This window comes from Chiloscyllium punctatum, chromosome 1 (assembly GCF_047496795.1).
Source record: "Chiloscyllium punctatum isolate Juve2018m chromosome 1, sChiPun1.3, whole genome shotgun sequence".
Classification (NCBI taxonomy): Eukaryota; Metazoa; Chordata; class Chondrichthyes; order Orectolobiformes; family Hemiscylliidae; genus Chiloscyllium; species Chiloscyllium punctatum.
The window spans coordinates 95,870,320-95,890,485 of record NC_092739.1 but is presented as its reverse complement, the minus strand read 5'-3'; the positions used below and the strand labels follow the sequence as shown (position 1 = coordinate 95,890,485).

General features: G+C 40.7%; 1 protein-coding gene across 1 annotated transcript in view; it reads left to right on the top strand.

The window, feature by feature from the left end:
- Window positions 1-20,166, top strand: part of LOC140477406 (vasculin-like) — a 73,572-nt gene that overhangs the window by 44,614 nt on the left and 8,792 nt on the right. The window contains exons 7-9 of the mRNA XM_072571238.1: window positions 682-866; window positions 7,180-7,299; window positions 12,928-13,092. Coding sequence (XP_072427339.1) covers window positions 682-866; window positions 7,180-7,299; window positions 12,928-13,092 — 470 coding nt within the window. The remainder of the gene's footprint in view (window positions 1-681; window positions 867-7,179; window positions 7,300-12,927; window positions 13,093-20,166) is intronic.

The window sequence follows — 20,166 nt, the reverse complement described above, 5'->3', positions numbered from 1 at the left end:
CCTACATGTGATTTTACACCCAGAATAATGTGGCTAACTCTGAAGTGGCCAAGCAATAAGGCATGACCAACAGGTGCTGTCTTTGCCAATGCCCCCCACATCCTATGAAATATTGAGTCTTTTTAGATCTCTACTAGTTGGAATTCACATCTTCTATTTTAATCATATCATATTGGTAGTTGTGTCTCATTTCTCTGCTTTGGAATTTCCTGAGTTTCTCTCTTTTGTCTCTACTTCCATAAACTTATTTAAGACCTACTTCTTTTGCAAGCTCATTTGTCCTGATGGCTCTACGTGCTTCTTTGTGCTTTACTTGATAATGATCTAGTGAAATGCCTTGACATACAAATCCAAATGTATTGTGGGGGTCAGCAAGTAAAATGCAGACATAATGCTCCTTGTCAGCTCTGCATACCCATACAGGATATGAAATCAATCTAATCATTAAATGCTGATTGATTTTTTTTTCTCTCTTTAACTAGAACCGTTTGATTTTACGGTTGCTGTACTGTTACTCAGTGTAAAGTGGTTTCCATAAATTTAATTCCTTATTATCTCATACTATATCTTATCTGTCTCTTTTGCATTCAATCCTCATCATTTGAACTATCAGTAACATATTACAAACTTAATCTGCAAGTTTACATGTGATTTTTTTTTCTTCCTCTCTCTATCATGTAGAAAATCCTCCAAATCCAAAATCTAGAACATCCAAAATGCTGGTCATTAAAAAGGTCCTTAAAGAAGAACCAATACTACCAGGATATCCTCTGACAGGGGGATCTCATCCCCAGCCTGTGAAGAATGGGACAGGACCCAGTGTCTATAAGGGATTGGTTCCTAAGGCTGCTGGACCCCCAGCAAAGGTAAGTTGAGATCTTGCCACTCTAGTTAAAAATGATCCTTGCTTAATGGGGTGTTCCAATTTCCTTTTCTATTTTATTTGCGCAAATATCTAAAGTTAAAACCCAAGTTTAATTGAGACTATTTGGACAAACATTAAATAGTTTGGATTAAAGTTGAAAAGTTAATTTTTTTCTAATTATCAGGAATGCGACTCTTAGCAAGTAAAATAATCAAGCATTCGATGATGTGTTGGTCTTGCCTGTCCTTGTGTGTCTCTGCATCTGAAGCTTTGCGTAATAATTCAGGACATCTTTTGGCAGTGCACAAGAACCTAAAAGGAAAGCGGGGGTGGTGAGACTGGTGTGCGCGTAAGAGTCAAAACCCATGGCTTCTTAGTGCACTAGCTTCATTTGGAATCTTATTGCTATTTGACAAATTGTGAGAAAAAGGCCTAGAACAGTTTTATGCCTGGTTGTGAAGTTTTGATGGAAAGCAGGTTGCCATGACTTGGAAGTGCTGGTGTTGGACTGGGGTGGACCAAGTTTTTAAAAAATCTCTCAACACCAGGTTATAGTCCAACAGTGCTTCCAAATAAACCTGCTGGACTATAACCTGGTGTTGTGATTTTTTTTAATATGAAGCAGAAATAACAAATTTTTAGGTCAGAAATTTCCATTTAACTTTAAGTCTGACTTGACAATACATCAAATTAGTTGAGACATTTTAAAATTTTTAAAACAGATATCACCCAGTTAAGCCAAACAGAAATGCCTTTGAAAAGGGAGTAAAGCATGACAAAAAAACTTGTTTGCATTCTGCTGAAACTTAGTCTTAACCAAGTCAAAAATATTGACTTTTACATGACAAATTATAGGAGCTCTGCAGTAGAAAATGTAAATAAGGCCATGATTGGAATTGATTCAGGCCAAATTAAAACTAATTCTAGTGTCAGTAGAGACCAATGTTCTTGAATAGGGCACTTCAGGTTACCGACAATATTCAAAACCTACAATAAGAAATAGGAACAGGAGTAGGTTGTTTGGCCCCTCTAGCCTATTTCACTACTCAATAGGATCATGACTGATCTGACATTCCTCACGTCTACTTTACTGCCCTTTCTCTGTAAACCTTCATTTCCCTCTGGTTTAAGAATCTATCCATCTCAACCAAGTAATGGGGAAGATTCAGTTTTGGTGTAATATTGCTTGAACTTTGGATAGTAACTGATGTTTTCACACTTCCACATGGGCCTAGAGCCAAGGGTAAAATAAATGATTCATACATTGCAATGATGTAGAGAGGCTAAAGGAGCTGAGGTTGCTGTCATTAGTATCACAACATCCTACTGAAGAAGGAAGCCATTCAGTCCATCAGGTATGTGCCAACCAATTGAAGGGGCAATCTAGTTAGTCCATTTTCACTGTAACCCTGCAATCCTGTTTCCTTCCAGTAGTCATCTAAGTATCTTTCTGAAGATTCCTTTTGAATCTGTGACCATCACCCAATCAGGCAGTGTTCAAAATCCTAACTAGTCATTGCATGGAAACTTTTTTCTCATGGCCGGCTCTGGCTTTTAGCCACTCATGTTAAATTGGTACCACTGGTTATTGACCTTTCAATGACTCAACAGTTTCTCTTCACTTACTATATTTAAAGCCTTCATGGCTTTAGACTCTTCAATTAAATCTCCTGCAAGCCTTCTCTGCTCTTAAAGGGAACAAGTTCTGCTGTCTTCCCACAACTCTTATCCTGATCTTTATATGAAGATTGCATCTCTCTTCCTGAATTTTTGATTGTGGGCTGAAATGACTTTTTACAAAGTTGTTTTTACTGAGGAATGTTGAAGAATTATTACACTGTTTAAAAGCAAGCAACGTGAACTTGTGTGAGTATTGTGTACCCAGTTGCTTGTTGATAGAATAGTGCAAGCAGAGTTTGCAGTCAAGCTGGAGCCAGATGGTGTGTACAAATGGGGCTTTGGCTGGCAACAAGTAGCTGATTCATTTGTGGACGAATGATCACTAATCAATATCAACATCTCTTCAGTTGGCTGCCAGATACTGAAACAGTTTATAGATGTGAAAGTTTGGGAGAAGCAATCAAATCTCTGCAAAGACAGCAGTTCTCTTCATGTTTTGTTCTGCAGTCATAGTCATAGTCATAGTCATAGTCATAGTCATAGTCATAGTCATAGTCATAGTCATAGTCAATAGACGTTTATGGCCCAACCTGTCCATTCTGACCAAGTTTCCCAAAGAAAAACTAGTCCTACTTGCCTGTGTTTGGCCTGTATACCAAACAAGTAGATTCCCTATTCATGTACCTATCCCAAATGTCTTTTTAAATGTTGTAATCATACCTGCATCTAACCCTTTCTCTGGCAGTTCATTACACATGCAAAACATCCACTGTGTGAAATAGTTGCTCCTCTGGTCCCTTTTAAATCTTTTTCCCCTCACCTTAAAATTATGCCCTGTGGTTATGAACTCCCCCACCCTAGAGAAAAGGCCTTCCCTATTCATTTTATCTATGTCCCTCATGATTTTTTAAAAACCTCTAATAGATATTCTGTGCATTCCTTGGTTTCTTCTATTATATCTTTTTTCTTTTGAGCAGTAAACTATTTGTTTTATTATTAAAATCAAAGGTGTATCATTGCATGCTTATCTTTCAGTGAGAGATCACCCAGTTAAAACCAAGCAAAATGTATGATTTATCAATGGTGGGCAAGATATTGGAGAAGGTTCTTGGGGGCAAGATTTACACTCATTTGGAAAAGAAGAGACTTATTAGGGATAGTCAGCAGGACTGACGTGTGCACGTTGTCTCAAATTTGATTGCTTTTTTTTTTAAGCAAGTGATGTTTGAAGATAGGGCAGTGGTTGTCGTCATTTGTGGACTTTTCCAAATGCTTTACTATGGTCCCTTGTGATTAGCTGGTCCAGAAGATTAAGTTGAGTGGCCTCAATGGTGAATTGGCATGTTTGGTACAAAATTGGCTTGGTCATAGGAGACAGCAGGGTGTTACTCTGACTGCAGATCTGTGACCGCAAGGATCAGTCCTGGAACTTTTGTTTATTGTAGGATATAAATGGGTTGAAAAGTTTGCCATAAAAATGGCAGGTGGAGTTTAATCTGGACAAGTGTGATGTGTCACACACCTAAAGATAGACCATTGATTTTCCCATTTGCAGTTGCTGTAAGCTGTGACTATTAATTGGTGAGCCAAATACCTTTTTATATGTTGTTCCAATCATCCTATGCCTCCTGCAAGCAGGTAAAAGTATCTGGAGAAGGAATATTGAGAAACAGCTGCTTGATCAGCCATAGAATTATCTCAATGACCTCTAGATAAGAACCACTGAACTGCCTGTCTGGTCTTTTAACTCTGCCTATAAACATGTTTGTTTTTTTCTTGTCTGTGTGTGCATTAGGAGAGGGCTTATAAGAGGATTACAGTTTCAACTAGTCGTGTTATATGCCAGTGGTTCATAATTGTTTATCCTTCGAATCCATTTATTTGTCATTAAATAGTCATGCTTGTTAAGTATAGAAACCTGGTCTGTGTTTTCTGCCGGCCTGGGTCTGAAACACAAGTAAATAGGGAATTTTGTGTACTTTTGGAAACTTTTAACCTTTCTGACACTTCTGGGAATAGCAGAAATTGATTTCTGGAGCTGTACCCCAGTGAGGTGTGAATAACTCCAGAGGCTGGTATCCAGTCCCCAAGTTTCCCTTTGTTAGAGCCAGCTCTGAGTGAACAGGATGTCTGACACCCTTGTTCTGATCTGTTAGCAGGGCTTTCTGATTGGTGCTGTTAATTAGGTCCACTCAGGGAACTCATTATTCTGAGGTCCACCTGGCTGACCTCATTACAATTATTACATCCCTCCCCTTTTGAGTTTGACAGCGTAGACCAATTTTTGTTTTTTGTAGCTCCTCTGGTGTTTTAGCACTGGGTCTGGTTCTTCTGACTCCGCCTCCAATACAAGCAGTGTGGAATGCACAGTAGCTGGCCTCTTGCACCTGGAGTGTCTTGCAAGAAATTCATTTTGCTCAGGTGCTAACGATGTCGAGGCAGCAATGACCACTGTGTCCATCTCAAATCCTGAGATACCTTCAGTGTTTGGAGATATTGAGAACCCACTGGTTCCTGAACAATCGGGCTGTTGAGAAGCCCCACACGTTTTGCTTCAGCATAGTTGGCGAGTTTGCAATTTTCAGGACTGTTGCTTGTTCAGGACATTCGCACCTCCCCGAGCTTAATATGTCACTAGACTTGACCTCTTGTCAAATTCTGACGAAGGCTCACTGGACCCAAGACATTAATTCTGAATTTTCTCCACAGATGTTGCCAGGCTTGCTGAGCTTTTCCAGCAGTTTGTTCTTCTTTGAAAAAGACAATCTTACTTGATTTTATTCTCCTCAATCTATCTCTTGCAGTTGCATCTGCATGTGACAATATTGGCAAGAGTGAGCATTGCATGCTCCTTATGGCGATGTACAAAGTTTAATGAATTTTGAACAGATTGAGCAACTCAAACTGGACATTCATAATGTCTGTGTGGGCCACTAACAGCAGCAAAATCATGTTCAGCCACAATCTGTAATCTCGTGGCCTGGTATATCCCCCACTGTATCATTACCATCAAGCTGAAGACTAACCTTAGTTCAGTGAACAGGGCATGAAGACATGCTGGGGGCAGTGTGAAATATGTTAATTTTGAGACTGCACCGTAGTCTTCGACGCCACAAAGTGAAAAGCTTGTTGTAATCGACAGAGATAAGTAGTCCCATAACCAACAAGTCAAATCAAAGCTCATGAGTTCTGCCATATCTAGTAATAAATGCTGGTGGACAATTATACAACTTAAATTGAAGCGGAGGATGCACGAATATCCCACTTGCAATAATGGGAGAACCCAACACATCAGTGTAAATGGCAAGGCTGAAGCATCAACCAGCAGTGAGACTTCTTCAGATCCAGAGTCCATGCTGTGCTCTCCTAGTGCAAATTCTTTCTGACTTTGTCCAGCACTTCAGCCACCTTTTGGTCAGTGTGTTGTGTCACAAATGAAAACCTATCCAAAAATGGTAACAGTGGGCTTTGTAAGGTATTATTCCCTACACATAATCATCAGACTGTTGCTTGACCAATCTTTGGGGCAGCTCTTCCAGTTTTGGCACGAGCCCCCAATGTTAGTAAGGAGCAGGATTGGGTTTGCATTGTCATTTGTTCACGATGGTTAGTCTGGTTTCACTCATTGCTGAATAACTGCTTTTTATGTGGTGAAGGTATTTTGAGATCTGTTGCTGGCATATTCCTTAATTATGTCCTATAACAATTATATATTTGAAAACTAGAATGGGATGTAATTTGGAAGGAAACTTGGAGATGTTGGTAACTTGCACTTGAACAGACATGCAACAATTAATGTCTGTTTGTTACTGGGTTATGTTTGTAATCTGTTCTGCGCAGGGGAATTAATTAAAATACAAGGTACAATTTGCAAATAGACCATTTTTTATTACCTAAAAAAATGCATTCTTTTGGGAAAGATTACCCACCTTATTCCTTCTATATTTCTGCATAAAAGTCATCTTTTAAGAGGGTAGGTAAACTAAGACCCTCCTAATTGCCAGAAGTCGTACACTGCTAGGTTATAGTCGGAACAGGTTTATTTGAAATCACAAGCTTTCGGAGTGTTACTCCTTCATCAGGTGAAGTCCTTCATTTTCACTTCACCTGACAAAGGAGCAGCGCTCCGAAAGGTTGTGATTTCAAATAAACCTGTTCTGACTATAACCTAGTGTTTTGTGACCTCTGACTTTGTCCACCCCAGTCCAACAGTCCAACATATCGTGATTCCTAATTGCATAATTGAAAATTTTAGTTTTGAGAAAAATTTTTTTGTTTGTATAGTTTGATTCAACCTTTTACAATATGACAACTGAAATACAATTTGTTGATTTCAATAATAACCAAAAGCTACCCGAGTTTTGCTATTGGATGTTCTGAGTCCCCTGATTTAGTTCATATCTATCCGTTATTTTAGAGCTGTTTTTAGCTGGAACATTTGAACAAAAGGCAGCGTATATGATTCACTGCGCCTTCCTTTCTCTACCCCTTTCTCCTTTTTATTATAATATTATTTTAAAACTTTTCTTAACACTTTGCCCCTCTTTCTCTCTCCCGTATTCTCCTGTTCTCTCCATCTTGACTAATGTCGTTCTAGCTCTTTTTGTCTTGCCTCTCATCTCCTCCATCTTTGTTTTATCTAATAGTTCTAATTATAAATTGCAGGCCACTTACTATTGATTCCTTTTATTTAGCCTGCACAGTGGAAAGCCTCAGCAAAGGAAAACAAACATGGGACTCCATTTGTCAGCTTCAATGCTCTCCTAAAACCTGTACCTCAAACCTTCAGTTCATCACCAAACTCTTTAAAGGAGGTATAATTTTATGTATTCACTACTGAATTACCTTTTTGTGCTAATGTTTAAAATGTTTCATCATGAAGCTCCACTTGACCTCAGTTCTGTGCAGAGACTTAAGCTGTGGAAAGGAAGCCACTAATTTTCAGAAACTGACCATGAGATGCTTTTATGGTGGATTTGTGGGTGCTGTGGCCAGTGACTCAGTCATAAATTTACTTAAATTAACATTTGGTGAAGGGTTTTTTTTTAAACAGCGAGTTCCTGGAGGCTACTCTTGATGAATGTAACATATGTTATGGGCGGCACGGTGGCACAGTGGTTAGCACTGTTGCCTCACAGCGCCAGAGACCCGGGTTCATTTCCCACCTCAGGTGACTAACTGTGTGGAGTTTGCACGTTCTCCCCGTGTCTGCGTGGGTTTCCTCCGGGTGCTCCGGTTTCCTCCCACAGTCCAAAGCTGTGCAGGTCAGGTGAATTGGCCATGCTAAATTGCCCACAGTATTAGGTAAGGGGTAGATGTCGATGTCGAGGTAGGGGTGGGTTATGCTTCGGCGGGGCGGTGTGGACTTGTTGGGCTGAAGGGCCTGTTTCCACACTGTAAGTAATCTAATCTAAAGTAATCTAATCTAATCTAAAATATGTAATACACTTTGGTTTTGCTCCTGGCTGTTAGAATCTGCATTGAAAGTGACAGTCATAGAACCTCATTTAAAACCTACATAAAAGCAATTTTCTGTTTAGGAGGGACAAATATCACTTTTTTTTAATATAACACAATATTTGCAGTTCTGATCTCTTTTCAGACTGGAGCTACGATGAAATCAAATTAATTGGTTTGTTATGATGTTCTGCGGGATGAGCAAGAGAAACTATTTCATTCCAGTTCCCATTTCTTTCAAGAAAATTTGAATGAGCTCTTCATTGGAAACACCTGCACACTTGGAAAATTTAGCTGCATTTAATATGCTGTATCGAAAGTATTAGAAGGAAAAGTTTCATATAATGCAAACTGTACCTTTGTACAATTTTTGTAGCATATCGAAGTCCCTCGTGTGTAATGAAAAGTAATATTTTATGTCTGCCAAGAATGGGTGATTTTTTTTTTTTAAAAATGAAATTTTTTTTTCAACTCTGCCCAGGGGTAAATATTTTCTAATCAACCTGTTCAGACAGGTTATGATATGCTTGTGGAATAGATGGGGCTTGAACCCAGGCCTACTGGCTCAGAGATAGGGATGCTACCACTGCACATAAGAGCCAGTTTTCCAAACTGAAGCAATTTAAATTATTTAATTTTTTTTCAGATTTTTATGTTGTCCCTATCAAACATCAACCTGTACACTGAAAACAATTTAGGTTTTAGGACTACAGCAAACCTAATTCATTGCTCTGACCCCATATGCTCAGAACAAGGACTCGAGTGATAAATGAGGCATGTTATGGCTTTTCTGTAAATACCCATACTTAATTAATTTTTGGGTTCCTCTGTTATTTAGAAATTATGAAATGTTATTGCGCTCTGACTTTATATTTCTGATGGAACTACCAGAAAAAAAATGTGAACTGTATCATTTTGTTATGGAGTCGACATCTACATTAGTTACTTTTGGACAAAAGTTTTGAAATTTACATCTGAACTGGGTTCTTGAAAGTGATGCTAAACCATAAGAACAGAAACAGGAACAGGTTGAGGCCTTTCAGACCCTCCAGCCTGTTGCCCTGTTCAGTAGAATCATGGCTGATCGATGGTCCTCAAGACGGTTTTTTTGCCCTGTCCCCATAACCCTTGATTTCCCCTGCTGATCAAGAATTTACCGAGCTCAGTTGTCAACATACACAAGGAGTGTGGTCCCCACAGCTTTCAGTGGCAAGCAGATCCAAAGACACTCAACTACCTGAGGAATGAAATTCTTCCTCATCTCAGTCTTAAAGTAGTGTCCCTTTATTCTGAGACGATGCCCTCTGGCCCTTGTGTTTCCTCATGGGGGGAGCCCCCTCTCAGCATTTACCCTGTCAAGTCCCTTGAGAGTCCAATATGTTTCAGTACAATCACCTCTGATTCTTCTAAACTCTAGTGAATAGAGTTCCAATCTGCTTAACTTTCGCCCAAAGACGATCTCTCCCATACCAGGGGTTATTCAAGTGAACCTTCTTTGAACTGCCTCAAATGAAATGATCCCTTTTTTCTTATCATAGTAGGAATAGTACTCCAGATGTGGTCTCACCAGCATCTTGTACAGTTGCAGTAAGATTTCCAACCCTTTGTAGTGCAACTTCCTTGAAATGAGGAACTAATATTTCACAGCCTTCCTGATTTACCTGCTGCAGCTCTGTGCTAGTTTTGTTTCATGCAAGAGTACCCCCATCCCTTAGTGTTGCAGATTTCTGCCATTTTTCTCCATTGAAATAATAGTTCATTTATTCTGCCTTCCAAATTGAACAATTTCATATTTTTCCATACCATACTCCAGTTGCTGATTTTTTTGCACACTGAACTCAACCTATCAATATTTTTGTGAACTGTTTATGTCCCTCGTGCAAATTTGTCTTTCCACGTATTTTTGTGTCATCTGCAAATTTGGCTACAAAACATTTGCTTCCTTCTAAGTAATTAACTCATTGCAGCCAGTTGTGTTCTCACCACTGATCCCTGTGGCACCTTACAGGTCGCTAACCTCAGTCTGCATGGACTGGAGGGTCAACTTCCATGCTGTGGGAGTCTAAGTTCCTAAACCAAACTAATCCTGTTTGCCTGTGATTGAACCATGTCCTTCAATCTTTCATATTCGGGTATTTATCTGAATGTTAGTTAAATTTTCTAAGTGTACCTGGATCTATCATTTCCTTGAGTAGTTCATTCCACATATGAACCACTCAGTGTGGGACGAAAAAAATTATCCTTCAAGTCCTTATTAAATCTTGCTCCTTTCACCTTAAAAATATGCCCTTGAGTTTATCACACTAAACCTGAGGGAAAAGACCTTTTACTGTTCACCTTGTCTATGCTCCACACGATGTTATAAACCTCAATAAGGTCACTCCTCAAATTCCTACACTCCAATGAAAAAGGTCCCAGCCTCTTCAGCTCAAATCCTCCAGATCCAGCAACGTTCTTGTAAATCTTTTCTGAACCCTCTCCAATTGAATAGTTCATTTCTTTATAGCAGGGAAAGAACCCCTACTCCCACTCACTTTTTTTAAATGGGGTTATTGAATTGTCTGGGATGTTTGGTGTTTTGTCATAATTTATCATAGAATGTCTACGGTATGAGAACATTATTTTAATTGTAAAGCCAGATTTATTTTTTCCCTATACAGTATACCTAGTACAGTAATGGATCGTTTAGAAGTATATGAGTTGCAGCTTGTGTATCTATTTAACTGATTTACATATAAAGGTAAACACAATGACTGCAGATTCTGGAAACCAGATTCTGGATTACTGGTGCTGGAAGAGCACAGCAGTTCAGGCAGCATCCGCGGAGCAGTAAAATCGACATTTCAGGCAAAAGCCCTTCAGGAATACAGGCAGAGAGCCTGAAGGGTGGAGAGATAAGCTAGAGGAGGGTGGGGGTGGGGAGAAGGGAGCATAGAGTACAACAGGTGAGTGGGGGTGGGGGGAGGGTGGAGTGGCTAGGTGGAAAAGATAGGCAGGTAGGACATGTCGTCATGGGGACAGTGCTGAGCTGGAAGTTGGGAACTAGGGTGAGGTGGGGGAAGGGGCAATGAGGAAACTGTTGAAGTCCACATTCATGCCCTGAGGTTGAAATGATCAGAGGCGGAAGAGGAGGCGTTCTTCCTCCAGACATCTGGTAGTGAGGAAGCAGCAGTGAAGGAGGCCCAGGACCTCCATGTCCTCGGCAGATGGGAGGGGGAGTTGAAATGTTGGGCCACGGGGCGGTGTGGTTGATTTGGTGCAGATGTTCCCTAAAGCACTCTGCTAGGAGGCGTCCAGTCTCCCCAATGGAGAGGAGACCGCATCGTGAGCAACGGATACAATAAATGATATTAGTGGATGTGCAGGTAAAATTTTGGATGTGGAAGGCTCCTTTAGGGCCTTGGATGGAGGTGAGGGAGGAGGTGTGGGTGGAGGTTTTGCAATTCCTGCGATAGCAGGGGAAGGTGCCAGGATGGGAGGGTGGGTCGTAGGGGGGTGTGGACCTGACCAGGTAGTGACAGAGGGAGCGGTCTTTGCGGAAGGCGGAAAGGGATGGGGAGGGTAATGTATCCCTGGTGGTGGGATCTTTTTGGAGGTGGCGGAAATGTCGGCGGATGATTTGGTTTATGCGAAGGTTGGTAGGGTGGAAGGTGAGCACCAGGGGCGTTCCGTCCTTGTTACGGTTGGAGGGATGGTGTCTGAGAGCGGAGGTGCAGGATGTGGACGAGATGCGTTGGAGGGCATCTTTAACCATGTGGGAAGGGAAATTGTAGTCTCTAAAGATGGAGGCCATCTGGTGTGTTCTGTGGTGGAACTGGTCCTCCTGGGAGCAGATACGGCGGAGGCGGAGGAATTAGGAATACGGGATGGCATTTTTGCAAGAGGTAGGGTGGGAAGAGGTGTAATCCAGGTAGCAGTGGGAGTCAGTGGGTTTGTAAAAAATGTCAGTGTCAAGTCAGTTGTCATTAATGGAGATGGAGAGGTCCAGGAAAGGGAGGGAGGTGTCAGAGATGGTCCAGGTATATTTAAGGTCAGGGTGGAATGTGTTGGTGAAGTTGATGAATTGCTCAACTTCCTTGCGGGAGCACAAGATGGTGCCAATGCAGTCATCAATGTAGCGGAGGAAGAGGTGGGGAGTGGTGCCAGTGTAATTACGGAAGATGGACTGTTCTACATAGCCAACAAATATACAGGCATAGCTGGGGCCCATACGTGTGCCCATGGCTACCCCTTTGGTCTGGAGGAAGTGGGAGGATTCAAAGGAGAAATTGTTAAGGGTGAGGACCAATTCAGCCAAATGAATGAGTGTCGGTGGAAAGATACTGTTGGGGATGTTGGGAGAGGAAAAATCGGAGGGCTTGGAGGCCCTGGTCATGGTGGATGGAGGTGTTGAGGGATTGGATATCCATGTTGAAGATGAAGTATTGGGGGCCAACATTTCAACTCCCCCTCCCACTCTGCTGAGGACATGGAGGTCCTGGGCCTCCTTCACCACCGCTCCCTCACCACCAGACGTCTGGAGGAAGAACGCCTCGCCTCATCTTCCGCCTCGGAACACTTCAACCCCAGGGCATCAATGTGGACTTCAACAGCTTCCTCATTTCCCCTTCCCCCACCTCGCCCTAGTTCCAAACTTCCTGCTCAGCACTGTCCCCATGACTTGTCCTACCTGCCTATCTTCTTTTACACCTATCCACTCCACCCTCCCCGCGCGCTCGACCTCGACCTCGACCTATCACCTTCATCCCCTCTCCCACTCACCTGTTGTACTCTATGCTGATTACATGTAAACCCTACCTGCATATTGCTGCTTCTTGAAATTCTATAAAAGTAAAACTTGCGGGACTTCTGAAATCAGAATGTTGTTGCCTGCATGCATTTAAACACTTAACAGGCTAATGACAGATTTATTTTATCTGTGTCACATGTTGAAAGTGCAGGTTATTATCTTTGAATTAATTTACTGATTCAATTTATTTAAATAGAATAGTCGTTCCAATTCTTCTTCACCAATTGACATAGCAAGTCAACCTCGTATGTTGAAACTGACACGTATGCGCTCTGACAAGAAAAGTGATTTTCTGAAGACTTTGAAACAGGACAAGCCTGGTGAAGGGTATCTTGATGGAGACAATATGGATAAAGAAAAGGTAACCATGTATTCTATTATAAAAATATTCTAGTTTGCACAATTTGAGATTGCTCCTTTTTTCATTCTGTGTTGTATAAAAGTTCTACTGCTGGCATTCATACCAGCTCAGTTAGATGCATACACTCTAAAATCTGTGCCCTGCTTCTTAACAAGATGGACTTTGCAGCCTTCACAGATGTTATTTCACTGATTTTTTTTTTGTGTTGATTGTGTAAATTTCCTGTTTTTATATTGTACTCAATAAGAAACATTGAAAAATAACTGGCTTTATTCACTGATGTGCAACTGATTTTTCAAATGCCATATTTGATCAAGATTGCTGTTTTACCAACCATGAGAAACTAATTTTACAAGTGTGGAGCATTATTCCGTTGGAATATCATTTTCAGGAATGAGTTTTCAAATTTACATTTAAAGGTCTGATATTTCAGCGTGCACCTTTTTAATTCACTTTGCTTTCTGTAAATGATTACAAAATTAATTACAATCTGTGCATTTTGCTCATCACTTTCTGTCTGTGAGAGCTCTCTATTTTGATTGCCTGATTAGCCTGCATGGTGCCTGCTGGATATCCTAGATCCCTCTAGATGGATTCAGATTCATAGGTAAATCGGAATAGAAGAAAAAGGGTGCTCTACGGCCTTGTAAATCTTTATCGACTGTTTCTCTTGAGGCTAGCAGTGAGCATTGTTCTTTAGCTGTTGATGCAAAATATGCTATGGTTTATTTTTGGACATGTGATGCATAAAACATTTGGGTTACTTTGATTTACAACTGGAGACATGACTTATAAATGTTAGGAGACGATACCTGAACTTTACAAATTACTGCTCTAATTAATAAGCTTACATTTTGTTAATTTTGGGGGGCATTTCAGGAAAGCTATAAAGGTTTTAGAAAAACCTACTGAGGATTGTTGTTGGTGATAAGTGACTTTAGTTATCAGGAGTGGTTTAAAAAGTTTGGACTCTTCTTCCTGGGACAGTGAAGGCTATTGGGAGACCTTGTGGAATGAGAGGTTTCAATAGAGTTTCCTTTTTTTAATTTAAAAAGTTTCCCTCTGGTGAACGGTGGAATAACCAGAGGCTGTAGATTGAAAATAACTTGCAAAAGGCCCCATTGGGAGGTGAGACGGTGTGTGAAGTACGAAGTGGAATAGAATCATTAAAGCTGAACACGAAGGTACTTGGGTAAAATTTGCAGAAATACCATTTTCAGCTTTGTTTTGTACAATGTTTCATGAAGTAATTTAATTCTTGAAATGGACTTCCAAATGTGGTGACCAAAACAAAAGACAGACTATGGGTTAATAATTGTTTTTGAAGCTGGATGGGCTGAGCAAGTTCCTGATCAATACATTAATATTTTTGTACTGTATCCAATGTACTGATCTAGTAATTCAGTCCTATGCTAAGGATCATAAGAACATGGATTTGGATTTCACCATGAAGTGAGTATCTAGATTTGTTTTTTCTTGAATAAGGTTTTGATTGAGGTGAGAGACTGTGTCTGGTGAGAATGATGGAGCACCCAGAGGAAAGCCTTGCAGGCAATCACCCAAGGCTGGAATTGAACCCAGGTCCCTGGAACTGAGACAGCAGTGCTAACCACTGTGCCATCTGGCAATCTTGAATGGACTTTTCTTTCTGGAAACTTGCAAATTGTTCTTTACATTTGCCAGTGGGCCCAAATTATTTATCATGCAGTAGCTGGAGTTTTCCCTTCTCTTCCCTATGCAACTGCCTCATTCCCAACCCCCAATGTTTCATCCTTATCTGAAATGTTCTTCTTTGAGGTGCTAAACCATCAGATGTCTTTACCTTGTTTGCTGCACGGCTCATGTAGCTAACTATATTGTTTAGAAATTTACTTTCAGGAACAAGTTGCTGGAAAACAATAACTAGTCTGAACTTTGCTCCCCTGATAATGAGGGAAAAATGTGTCAATTCTTTGTATTAGGTATTCCTTGTCAGTGTTTCAGCTGTTGAGCTATTGGTGCTGCTTCACTCTTCTGTGAAAATTGGCTGCCTTGTTTACCCATGTATTATGGATAACTTGTGAAGATTGTGGGTGTGTGCTGCTGTCACCAATTGTCAGGACGTAAGGGACCTAACTATTGCTGAATAAAAACAGAATACTGGAGATCTGAAGTAAAATTGGATTTTACTGGAGCAGGTCAGGAGGGAGAAACAGAGTTAATAGTTTGAGTCTGATCTGACTTTTCACATTGAGGAGCAAATATTTGAACTTAATTTTAACACTCGCTCTCTCTACTTCCCCCAGGTGCTGCCAGAACTGCTGAGTTTTTCTAACATTGTTATTGATATTTCTGAATCTGCTGTCTTTGTTCCTTGTTGCATTAGTTTAACGATATGTTCACTATTGCTTTATGGAAAGGTATTCAGTTATTTATCCTTCCTGTTGTCATACTGAATTTGTACCATTAGGATGTTCTGAAATAGACAAAAGACATAGGAGCAAAAATAAGGCCATTTGGCTCATCGGCTCTGCTCCTCCATTCAGTCATGGCTGATAAGTTTCTCAACCCCATTCTCCTACTTTTCTCCCTGTAATCTTTTGATTCCTATGACAATCAAAAAACCCTGATCTATCTTTGTCTAAAATATTCACAGCGACCTGATCTCCATAGCCTTCTGTGGCAATGCATTCCATCGATTCACCACCCTCTCTGGCTACAAAAGTTTCTCCTTATCACCATTCGAAAGGGCCTTCCCTTTACTTGAAGGCTGTGTATTTGGCTCAAAGTCTCTCATATCAATGGAAACATCTTTCCAACATCCACCCTGTCCAAGCCATTTAGTACTCTCTGTTTCAATTAGAGAGAGCACATTGGTTAGCACTGCTGCCTCACAGCACCAGGATCCCAGGTTTGATTCCAGCCTCTGGTGACTGTCTGTATGGAGTTTGTACATTCTCCCTGTGTCTGTGTGGGTTTTCTCTGGGTGGTCCGGTTTCCTCCCACACTCCAAAGACGTGCAGGTCAGGTGAATTGGCCATGCCAAATTGCCCATAGTGTTAAGTGCATTAGTCGGTGGGAAATGGGTCTGGGTGGGTTACCGGAGGGTCGGTGTGGACTAGTTGGGTCGAAGGGCCTGTTTCCATGCTGTAGGGAATCTAATCTCATCTAATCTCACATCACATCTCACCCCATATTTTTAAACTCCATTGAGTGAGTATCGACCCATAGTCCTCAAGTGACCTTTCATTCCAGGGATCATTCTCACAATCTCCTCTGGGCCCACACCAGGGCCTGTACATCCTGCGGTATGGTGCCTAAAATTGCTCCATGCTCCAAATGTGGCCTGACCAGAGCCTTATATAGGCCTCAGAAGTACATCCCTGCTTTCATGTTCTAGTCCTCGAGATGAATGCCAACATTGTATTTGCCTGCCTAGCTAGCAACTCAACCAGCAGGTTTATCTTTTTGCACTTAAGATTTCTGAATGTTTTTTTTCCATTTAGAAAATAGTCCATGCCTCCACTCCTACCAATGTGCATGACCTCACTTTTCTACATTGTATTCCATCTGCCATTTCTTTGCCCGGTCTCCTAACCTGTCCAAATCCTTCCACAGCCTCCCCGCCTCCTCAATGCAACTTGTCCTGCTACTTATCTTTGTATCATCTGCAAACTTAGCCAGAATGCCCTTCGTTGCTTCATCAGGATCATTTAAGTGTAAAGTGAAAAGTTGTGCTCCCAACACTGATCCTTGTGGAATACCACTTGCTTCCATCCTGAGAAGGACCCTTTTGTTCCCATTCTCTGCTTTTTGTCAGATAGCCAAGCTTCTATCCATGCTAGCACCTTGCCTCTGACACCATGGGATCTTATCTTACTCAGTAGAACTGTGTGGCACCTTGTCAAAGGCCTTCTGCAAATCTGTGACTGCATGTGGGACTTTTCAAATTTCTATAAAACTACCACGACATCGTGTATTCATGTAATGAGTACATCAGAAAAAGGCAGTTGGGTATTTGTGAAACAGGGAGTCAGTGAGGTCTGCAGATGCTGGAGATCGGAGTTGTGTGTGTGTGTTGCTGGAAAAGCACAGCAGGTCAGGCAGCATCCGAGGAGCAGGTGAATTGTCGTTTTGGGCAGGAGTCTTTCATCATCAGGGATGAAGCCTCGTTCCTGATGTAAGGCTCCGGCCCAAAACGTCGACTTCCCTCCTCGTATGTTGCCTGACCTGCTGTGCTTTTCCAACAACACCCTATTTGTGAAACATTTGACTCCTTTCTCTATGCAAGATAAGTCATTCCTAACTGGACCATTGACGTGCCGGATTTTACCATTCAGTTCTGAACTTTCGATAATTTAGTCATTACTATTTGTGGGACTTTGTAGAAATATAGAAGCCAATATACATACAACAGTGATTGCACTTCAAAGACTGCCTTAACACAACAAGTTTTATTCACCTACAACCTATGTAGTAACTGATTGAACAATGCTTTGATTTTAAAATTCTCATCCTGGTTTTTTGCATACCTTCATGGTATCACCCTGCCTTATCTCTGTAGTTTCCTACAATGCTGTGAGATTTCTGTTGTCTTTTAATTCCAGTCTCATTTTTGATCGCTTCATTGTTGCTGATTGTATGCCATCAGTTGCTTTGGCTCCAAGCTCTTGAGTTCTCTCCTTATACCTCTCTGTCCACCCCTCTCTTTCCTTTTTTCAGGTGCCTTAAAACTTAGCCTCCTTGACCAAGCTTCTGGTCATTTGTCCTACTATCTCCTTGTATAACTCATTGCCTTATTCTGTTTAGTAGTATCTCTTTGAAATGCCTTGGGATGTTTTATTACATCAGTCTATATCTAACCAGCTGTTTGGTTGTATTTCTTTCTTTTGCCTCCCTCTACCTGGCTGTTGCTGCCTTTTGTGTTGCGAACTGAAACCAGGTATAGACAGACCCTATACTGACGCAATGAAGTTTTCTTTTGGTACCCTTGTTAAAAATTTGTTGAATTTAGCTTTTTGAAGAAATGTTTGTAAAACACAGTGAGACTTAACTAGTTTACTTCCTTAAAAAGTAATGAACTTGGGCCTGTATTACATGGCCACCATTATGCACAAAATATTGCTTATTTTAGTTAATATTTCAATTAAAATTTTTGTAATTTATTTAGTTTGAAATCTAAACCAGAATTGAATTACCCATGTGATAGCTTTAATTCATGCTAATCAACCTTGGAGAATAGATCTGAAGCTGGGAATTTCCTTGGCAATATGTAGACAACTCAAATTTTTGGCATAATTCCTTGTTGAGGTTGGGGGGGGGATATGGAGGGAATGGGGAAAATCAAATTTAAGCCTTATAGTTTACCATTGGAGTGATAAGATGTTTTAATTGGAAGTTGCTATTGCATTATTGATGTTTACTGTTGGAATTTGAGGGTTTGTGACGACCGTTATCTAACATAGGCAGTTGACCATTTATATTTAGCTCCAGGAATGATCCTGGGAATAAGGCTTGTCATGGGACTATGACTCTGTATTTAATAGAGTTTGGAAGGGTGATGAGGAGGAATCTGTTTGAAACTTAGAGAATGCTGAGAGGGCTGGATATAGTGGATGTGGAAAAGATGTTTCCAGTTGTCGGAGAGACTACAACCTGAGGGCACAGCCCCAGGGTGAAAGGGCAACACTTTAGAACTGAGATGACACAGAATTTCAGCTTGAATTTCATTGGCGCAGACAGCTGTGGAGGTAAAGTCATTAAGTGTGCCTAAAACACAGAATTTTGAGTAAGGGGATTGTCAAGAGAAACCAGGAGAATTGGGTTGAGAAACACATCCAGTCATGATCAAACAGTGGAGAAGACTTGATGAACCAAATGGCTCAATTCTGCTCCTGTATCTCATGGTCTTATAACAAATTGAGACACGATGCATTAAATTTGGTATGAAGCAATAGACAAGGTATACATTTGTTCGTTGGACAAAGAAGAGAAAAGTCTATCACAATTGGGCATGGTTTACTGAAAGCAAAGGAGAAACCATAGTTGTCACCAAGATAGTGATCTCTTTAAAGTTGTAAAGGCAGCATCTTCCATTCCAGCTGAAGAATTAGAAAACTCTTTTACTGGGTTTGTCTTCAATCTGTCATGGTCAATCTTCCACCTGAAGAACACAGGGCAGTCCAAGACAGGATACTATGTAAAGGCCACCTGATGAGGACTGCTCTCTAACCCTGAGCACTTCTTGATGTACCCTATTTCTTGGGGCGAGTAGTTTATACAGTGTTAATTACTTATTTGAGTCCTTCTGACCAATGGACAAGGGTCAACTACTCTGCCAGAATAACCATTCCCCAATTGCAAGCCTTCATTTAAAGGTTAGTTTTTAACCTTTTTTTGAAAAACAAATTTCTACTTAACTCTGCATTCATAATGAAATACATATGTTCCACAGTTCTTTAATGTCAGCTTTATAGAGCATAATGGTCTCTGTGATCTTTATCATCCTTTTGTCTTTGTTAAAATTGTTTATTTTGGGGAAAGCATGTAACTGCTGGAATAACAGTTACATGACATGTGCTACACAGGACGTATTGGGGTGGTGGGGGCAAGTAAGTTTTACAGAGACTGTAGTTTCCAACACTGTTTTAAGACTTCAGTTTTTACTGCAAGAGCTGTAGGGTGAAGTGATTGACAGCGAGGGGAATTCTGTTAATTTCTGACTAAACTAATGTGTTGCAGAATGGAGTATATTTTATGTTGGTAAATAAGACATTGGCTTCTCTTTACCCAGTGGAATTTACAGTTTTACAGTTGAAATGTTTTTGAAGTGCAGTCCTTTTTATTATGGAGAAAACATGACAGCGAATTTACATACTGCAGCTTGTACAAACTGCAATAGATTGACTCTGTATACCATAGTGATGTTATTTGAGGAATATTCTTCAGCTACAGCACCAGAGAACTCCAGTGCTCCTCTTTTGAAATAGTAGCATGAAGTCTTTTATGTCCATTTTGAGAGAGCTGAAAGGGCTCTATTTAACAACTTTTCCAATGGATAGTATTTCCCATAGAGTAATACTTCCTCAGTACTGC